Consider the following 8,842-nt stretch of genomic DNA (forward strand, 5'->3'; position numbering starts at 1 on the left):
TTTTGAGAACCAAGATATCAATCCAGTAGGAGACAACGCCCAAGTCACCGAATACCTGCACAAACAAACACCAACTTGTACCCAACGCGATAAAGTGGTTGTCAATCCCTTCATGGTTATTTGCAAAGTGAGATCTGATAGAGATAGATAAACGGTCAAGTAATATTTTTGGTATTTTTGGTTTAAGGAACGGAAAGTAAAAGATTGCAAAGGAAGTAAACAGGAAGCTAAAATTGTAGATCGGAAACTTATATGATGGAAAGTAGACCCGGGGGCCATAGATTTCACTAGAGGCTTCTCTCAAGATAGAAAATATTACGGTGGGTGAACAAATTACTGCCAAGCAATTGATAGGAAAGCACAAAGTTATGACGATATTTAAGGCAATGATCATGAATATAGGCATCACGTCCATGTCAAGTAGACCGACTCCTGGCTGCATCTACTACTATTACTCCACACATCGACTGACTCCTGCCTGCATCTAGAGTATTAAGTTCATGAAGAACAGAGTAACACATTAAGTAAGATGCCATGATGTAGAGGAATAAACTCAAGCAATATGATGTAAACCCCATCTTTTTATCCTCGATGGCAACAATACAATACATGCCTTGCTGCCCCTACTATCACTGGGAAAGGACATCACAAGATTGAACCCAAAGCTAAGCACTTCTCCCATTGCAAGAAAAACAAATCTAGTTGGCCAAACCAAATCGATAGTTCGAAGAGACTTGCAAAGATATCAAATCATGCATATAAGAATTCAGAGAAGATTCAAATAATATTCATAGATAAGATGATCATAAATCCACAATTCATCGGATCTCGGCAAACACACCGCAGAAAGTATTACATCGAATAGATCTCCAAGAACATCGAGGAGAACATGGTATTGAGGATCAAAGAGAGAGAGAGAAGAAGCCATCTAGCTACTACCTATGGACCCGTAGGTCCGTGGTAAACTACTCACGCTTCATCAGAAGGGCAATGGTGTTGATGTAGAAGCCCTTCGTAATCGAATCCCCCTCCGGCAGGACACCGGAAAAGGCCCCTAGATGGGATCTCACGGGTACAGAAGGTTGTAGCGGTGGAAAAGTGTTTTCGCGGATGCCTTCGATGGTTTTGGCATATAAGAGTATATATAGGCGAAATAATTAGGTCAGGGGGTGCACGAGGGGCCCAAAGGGTGGGGGGCGCGCCCTACCCCCCTAGGCGCGCCCTTCATCCTTGTGGCCGCCTCGTGGCTTCTCCGACTTCATCTCCAAGTCTCCTGGTTTCCTTCTGGTCCAAGAAAGATCACCGCGAAAGTTTTATTCCGTTTGGTATTCCTTCTCTGTGAAACTCTAAAACAAGGAAAAAACAGGAACTGGCACTGGGCTCTAGGTTAATAGGTTAGTCCCAAAAATAATATAAAATAGCATATCAATGCATATAAAACATCCAAAACAGATAATATAATAGCATGGAACAATAAAAAATTATACTCCCTCCGTTCGGAATTACTCGTCCAAGAAATGAATGTATCTAGATGTATTTTAGTTGTAGATACATCCATTTTTGTGACAAGTAATTCCGAACGGAGGGAGTAGATACGCTGGAGATGTATCATCTACCTACTGTCATAAAGAAATATGGAACACTTATTGTTGGGGAGATGCTTATCCCCGTTGAGGTAACTTAGTGTTTTATGAAAGTTCTTCGGGTTCATGTTAATCGAAAGTGGTTGTTAATAAGACTTGATCAACCTTAATGGATTATTTTCGAGAGGCATGTAGTCGATGAATCTAGTAGGCACAAGCTTCTGTACCCACTTTATATTTTCAGTTATTTTTAGTTAAATACAATAAAATGCATGAATATCCTATTTTCTAAATTATCCATACAATAAAAAGTGCTTAGAATGACCTGAAATTTTAACATTATTTTTTCTGAATATTTGAGAATTTTTGGTACTGAAAACACCACACGGGGGTGCCCTGTGTCCACTAGGCACTAGGGCGCGCCACACCCACCTAGCATGCCCTGGTGGGTAGTGGGCCCCACAAGGCCCCCCTCACTTATACCTTTAGCTCACTTCATCACCTACTTCCAAAAAAAGAATCTCTGTAGCTATATCTCTCGTGTTCTTGCTCCCAAACTCATGAATTTGGATCTCTTTGCTCGGAGCTCCGTTTCCAAAACTGTTCTGTGGGATTGCTACTTGGTATGTGACACCTCCATTTCTCCAATTAGTTTTTGCTTTAGTGGTTTATATTTTGAGTAATTGGCTACTCTTGCTGTAAATGAGCTTGCATGTTGAATTCTTTGAGTTCTACGTAGTTTGAATGCTCGATATAGCCTCTAGACATCCATATAAGTAGTTCATACCAATTTTGTGAAGTTTTGTTGATATCATTTTGTCGTCCAAACTTTTTCAGAAATTTGTTCTTAGGAAGATGTACCTCTTCCGAAGGAGTTCCTCTAAGAGGAACGCCAAGGGAGTCACCGGTGAATCATCAGATGGTGACATCAACACTCCACGTTGGATGGAGGTCCGGCCGTGCGAATGGCCGCAAAATGATTTCATGAATGAAGTCGGGTTCTACCAAGAGTTCGCATAGTTCGTTGCAAATGCCAGATTGACCAACTTCCTCGCAAATGAGTGTGACCAACACCACATCCTTACAAATTCTTTTGTGCAAAACTTTCATTCCCTGAATAGGCTCGAACGTCCTAAGGTGCGGTTTAATTTATACTCTGAAACCGTCAGATACCGCTCACTGAATTTTGTGAGATGTGTTTAATTCCTCTGATGGGGAATTAAGAGAGCCTAGACCGGCATAGTTCGAGGGCTTCCTCCGCACTTTGACAATGGGTGAGTAAAGAGGCGTGTTGAAAGCCACAATTCTTTAACATGGCCATCTCTGATACCTTCTTCAGCTGCAAAATCCGGTTGTGTACGAAAAAGTGAGCAGCATATGACCAACAACAACTACATTGAACACTAACTAGGAAGCTTTCAGACAACAGACAACCCTAAAAAACATGAATCATAGAACCCGAAAAGCAATTCAATAAGCTGCTCACAAAAGTAACAGATCAAAAAAACTTCTGCGTAACAAAGGTGGAACAGTATAACATCAGTAAGGTTAGGGGATAAATTTGATAACAAACCCTAGAGTACCAAGGGGAATTTGACCACAAACCTCTAGGGGATAAATTCCTTAAAAAGGAACAAAATGAACTAGAAACAAATGAGCATACTTGAGTGAATGATTCACACGTAGCACTACAAAATCCTATGGAGCAGATGGATTCACACGCAGCAGAAGCAGTACAAACCCTAGAGAGGGTGAAAATTGACCACAAACACTAGCAACCACATGCACACACAACTAAGAGTACAACAAACGATAGGGAACAGATGGTTTCACACGAAGCAGCAACACAAACCCTAAAAGAGGACAAAAATTGACCACAAACCCTAGGGACCTGGTGGACATCCATGACTAGACAAGGCTGGATGCACGCATAACTAGTTCATCACACGGAGCAGCAGCACAAAACATGCAAAAATAGATTAGGGTTCGAAGGGGACAAACCAAGGGAAGCCATCACGAAAGAATCGAAGGGAAACAGGTGACGGGAAGTAGTCGTGGCTGCGGGAGGAAGTGGACCAGATTGATCCACTATCTAGTCGTTGGATTAGGGTTCGTCGCCTCTGCGGGGAGAAGGCACCGCTGCAGGGGTTGGGAGAAGAAGCAAAGGAGAAACAGATGGACGGGGGGTTTGGGAGGCGACGAAACAAACAGAAAACATGGGCCGAGCCCAGCTAACGCGGCTTCACGCGTCGGCTCGCAGAAACAATAAAAACCGGCGCCTATAGCGCCAAATAGGAATCACCCGAAATGACATTGAATACAACATTTGTTAACCCATTTTTCAAAAAACAATTTTCTTGAATACAATTTTTGTTCACCGGGTTCAAAAAATGTTCATCAAATTTTGAATTAGCGAACTTTGTTTGAAATTTATGTACATTTCTTGAATTCACGAACATATTTTCAGTATGCGTACGTTTTTTTTCAAAATCATGAACCTTTTTTATAATCACGAACATGTTATGATTTCTAGAACATTTTCCCAAAAATCATTTTTTCCTAAAATTTTGAAAAAAATATACTCCAAGTTGTTTAAAAGAATAAAAAACCGAAACAAAAATAAAAATTAAAAAAATAATGGAATAAAGAAACAGGGGCACCCAACCATGCTTGTGGAGCAGCCCATGAGGGGCGAGTGGGAGGGGAGTGGGTGCGCACTGGGATGTTTGCCAGCGCCCGAAGCGCGAAATTGGAGCTCCCGAAACAACGAGGGAACAACAGTTAATGAAAAATCACGCGAATCCCGTACGTGGGCCGACCCAAGTGGACGCTTGCTTCGGTGAATCCATGACTATATTTGCCTTCGACGGACTGGGCAGCTCCTATTTGGCGCGCGGGTCGCGTGCTAGCGACATAGCGCGCACACCTGAGCTCCCGATCATTTGTATAGGCCGGCCCATTAAGTAGTTTATTCCCCACCGGTTTTGGGAAGTTCTTTTCAATGTTTTCTCTGCCATTTTTTATCTTTATCTTTTTAGTTTTTATCTTCTATTCTTTTCTTTTTTCCTTTTTATTTATTTTATTTTTTTCCTTTCGGTTTTATTTTCCTTTTTATCATCTATTTTTTCATTACTTTTTTTTTGCGATTTTTCGTTTCAAATCCATGAATATTTTTTTGTTCATAAAACTCAAAAAATGTTCAACCATGTAAAAAAATGTTCAAGAATGCAAATAATGTTCATCAGACTCAATTTTTGGTTCATCGGATTTAAAAAATGTTCATCACAATTCAAATTTGCTCATCGAACTAAGCATATGTTCATCAAATTATTATTTTCACTGTTTTTAGAAAGTTTTCATCAAACTCAAAAAGTGTCCATTGTATTAAAAATGTGTTCGTCATTTTTCAAAAAAGTTCTTGAATACTTGTTCATCAAATTCAAAAAATGTTAATCGAATACGAAAAATTGTACATAAGTATTAAAAAATGCTCATAAAAATTATTCGCCAAAATTAAATTTTTTTTTTGCTAAAATTAGAAAAATGTTCATTCTTATATAAATCGTGAACATTTTTTGAATTCAAGAACTGTTTTTAATAATTCTCTGTTTAAAGAAAATCAGAACTTGTTGTGATCCCGAATTATTTTAACATAGAATAAAAAACAGAAGTAAAAAAACAAAGAAAAAACGAAAACGACGCGAGGGTGCCTCACGCGCCAAATAGGGGGCTCCCGGCGGATTGTCTCTGTTGCCGACAGTTAAGACGCACCGAGACTTTGGCCCATGAAACGGCCCGGCACCGCCATCTGCCCTTCAGAAAGGAACTCCCAAGTCCCAACCCTACCCCTTCGCAGGCCGCCGCAACCAACAGCGGAAGGCATTCTTCCCCTCTCCCCTGAATCATCAAAAAGAAAAGAAACGAGACCTTCCTCTCGAGACGAACCCTAGATCCGTTCTGACCTTCCGTCTGCTTCCTGTTCCGTACGACATGGCAGCTCGTCGGCGTCTTCATCCGCCACCCGGTGCGGAGCTCTCCCGCTCTCACCCTCGCTGGGTGATGCTAGATCGCTTCGTCCACTACAAGGCGTACGCGGGTGAGGCTGTTGCGGAGGAGGTAATGGACGGCACGCAATCGGCGATATCCTCTACCTGCACCAACATAAGCATCGCCGTCTCTCTCAGGGTTGCTGAACCGCCCGCTGTGTCCCGTCTCTACCTCCACTGGCCCGAGCGATTCATGACGGCGTCGTTGAGCCAGGTGAGTCAGCCGTTCATCATCGCGGCTCACGGCCGCTCCATACTTTTCCAGGCGCAGGCCCCCTTCGTTGGAGATAGCTGTCCGGCATTCTACTATCACCCCATGGACTATTTCCTCTACACAGCCTCTGACTCAGAGAAGTCTCCTTGTCTCATGCGACTCCCGCCTTGCTTCGATGGTGGGGACAAGAACCCGGACGTGGATTTGTAGTTCCACCCGTACCGTCTCCAGCAGCTGCGATCTATGTGGTGTGATGACATTGGCCTCCTTTGCCGTGGCAAGGGGGAGTTCGTGGTGGCGCAGCTCACATTTGGCGGCCAGCTCTGCGTGCTACACCATAAACCTGGGGAGGAGCAGGGCGACATGAATTGGAGCGTCGAAAATATGCCCTTACCTGACGGCGATGACATCCCAAACCTGCTGTGTGGTTCGTGGCAAACGGACGCCGTCGTCCCCTATGGTGATTGTTACCTGTGCTGGGCGGATTGCTACCTGGGCTTGCTTTTTGTCGGTGTCATTGACAAGCGGACGAAGCCCCCGTGCTACGTCCCCTTACCTGATGGTCTGGATTCCAATCGTCTGTGCATTGACCCAGGGTATCCTGACCCGGCCCGTCGTGTCTGTGTCTCTGAGTCCAGCATGATTAACCTCATATGTGTTGGTGATCATGCTGGCTGCAGTGTGTGTGCCAGTTCTTATTCTGCTTTCACTATCACAGTATGGACTTTGACCAACTTAAGGGAAAAGAAATGGATGAAATGTTTCACCATGGAAGACAGCAAGTTCTGGGCTGCTCTTGATTTTGACAAGCGTCTTCCGCATGTGCTACCAGAGTTCCCTACCATCAGCTTGGTTAAGCCTGATGTTGTTTACTTCCGGTTGAATGGTGGTAATAAACTTTTCTGGCTGATTGAGATTGACATGAAGAAGGAAGTGCTGGGGTCAACCAGTCTCTACATCTTTGAAGAAGAAGAAGAAGAGAAATGCTCCATTGACATGGCCCACTGGAGATCATTTCCTGGTTACTCCTTTGTTCCCAGCCCGTTCACCCGATACTTGGACCAGCATGCCATCAGAAGGTAACATTGCCTCATGTTCATCTCTGCCAGTATTTACTCTTGGCCTCACCATTAATGTGAAATGTTACCACTTGGTAGTATTAGCTAGGAAAGTATTACTTGTTACTGTTATTTGTGTTCTTGTGATTTTGAAATTCAACAAAGTAAGGTGATTTGTGGCTTGGCAAATTAGCACATCAAATTAAGATAACAAAATCTAAAACTCAGTGCCTAATCAATCCTGTGAACTGTGGTTTACTATGCAAAAATATAGCAAGACACTCTCTAAACGGGCTGGTCAGTTCTGCAAATTATGAGTTCTAATTCAAATAGTAATCTGCGATTATACTTTTGACATCTGTTGTAGACCCGTGATTTGTCTGTTTTACTGGCATCCAGTTGGGTGTTAAACATGTACAATTTGCCATGTGCTCTCAAATTGTCACTAGATTTGGTAAGCACGATCTATGTAGTTTGCTCGGCTAATAAAAGGAAGTCATGCCATTGAACTATATTCGTTATGACTTTGGAGAGGCAAAAAATTACTGTCAAGTTTTATACTTATCTATTTTTGGTTCCTTCCGGATCTATCAGAGCGGCCAGAATATGATAATTTATAGTATCATGTTTGTGTTCACACTATCACATGAGTGAGGACAAATGTTGAATACTACTGCATGTTGTTTACACTTCATGAGTAACAATTCTACGTATGCTAAATAGCATTAATCATCCTCTTGATGCATTACGGGGCTGTTTGGTTTGAGCCAATGCTGGCCTTGCCAACCGTTGGCTTGCCAAATAATCGGCGATTGTTTTGACCGCCCACTGATTGCCAAAAGGTTGGCAGGAAAATGAACTAGCATACTGTAAAGGGCTTGGGCGCACCAAAATTTTGGCATCCATCCAAGTGAGTACCAGGGGCTGGGTCAACACCAATTTTTTGGTGGGGCGCATGATGGCATCAATCGGAACAGCCCCTACAAATTGACAACACTGTTAATGCTGCACTCTAGAGCCAATCAGCCTATCAACATGTTCGTATCACTAGCTCCACAAATGATGTTGAGTTGAATCAACTTTTATTGTAGTCAATCAGAGCTGATAGATAGTACTACATTGTAGGTTCTGAACTAGTCATGCAGACGTTAGTTCCCAAATCTACGGCACTCATGCTGTAAAGACTATTTTGCAAAGTCAATGAAATCATGGTTATAATTATTGATGTGGCTACATACCTGAATGAATTTGTTTCTGTAACGAGCTGCATTGGTTTTCTCGCGGTCTAACTTTGATTCGTTTGCTGCAGTCTGGAACTCAGCGAGAAGTTACAGAATATAAGACTTGAGCAAGCTAAAGAAAAGATATTTGTTGAAGAGTGAAGAGCTTATGCTAGGAATTGTTCGGCAGATAGAAGAAACCAGGAATACTTTTTAGTATTGGTCTGTCTTGTCTTAATTTTTTATTCTGGGTGCATTGGAAAAGCTTACCTTTCGGGTGTACTTTGGACCAATTGATGTATTTTGTATAACAGGATTTCCTCTTCATAACTAGTAACCAGGTTTACATCCTTAATCAACAGAGGAAGTAGTTACAAAAAGGTGATCTAGCTATTTTGGCTAATTCGTTTGCAACAACATTAGCTTCCCTGGGACAGAGTTGAAAGGATACAGAGCAGAACTCAAACGCCACTCTATACTCCTAATCTCTATCTCTCTTGCCTAATACTCCCTCACTCACAAAATAAGTGTCTCAAGACACTTATTTTGTGACGGAGGGAGTAATAAATAAAGTAAACGGAGGGAGTAATAAATAAAGTAAAGCTAATAATAAAGTAGGGAATGCTTCCGGTCGTTGTCCTGGTCATCCGTCACATAATTTTGTAGAAAACCCTGTGTAGTTACTAGTAATTAAACTGCAGTATAGTTTTTGATAACCACA

The 8,842-nt window shown here is 42.2% G+C and overlaps 1 protein-coding gene across 2 annotated transcripts; it reads left to right on the forward strand.

Annotated features, from left to right (window-relative positions):
* The first annotated feature begins 5,449 nt into the window (after nt 1-5,449).
* Nucleotides 5,450-8,390, forward strand: LOC119275591. Of its 2 annotated transcripts, none has more exons than XM_037556462.1 (3): nt 5,450-5,843; nt 5,968-6,922; nt 8,211-8,390. In XM_037556462.1, the coding sequence occupies exons 2-3, from the start codon at nt 6,087-6,089 to the stop codon at nt 8,281-8,283; spliced, it is 909 nt and encodes a 302-aa protein (XP_037412359.1). In that variant the 5' UTR covers nt 5,450-5,843; nt 5,968-6,086; the 3' UTR covers nt 8,284-8,390. The 2 variants fall into 2 exon arrangements, with proteins under 2 accessions (XP_037412359.1, XP_037412358.1); XM_037556461.1 differs by having other exon boundaries at nt 5,985-6,922.
* The last annotated feature ends 452 nt before the right edge of the window (nt 8,391-8,842 follow it).

This window comes from Triticum dicoccoides, chromosome 3B (genome assembly GCF_002162155.2).
Source record: "Triticum dicoccoides isolate Atlit2015 ecotype Zavitan chromosome 3B, WEW_v2.0, whole genome shotgun sequence".
Classification (NCBI taxonomy): Eukaryota; Viridiplantae; Streptophyta; class Magnoliopsida; order Poales; family Poaceae; genus Triticum; species Triticum dicoccoides.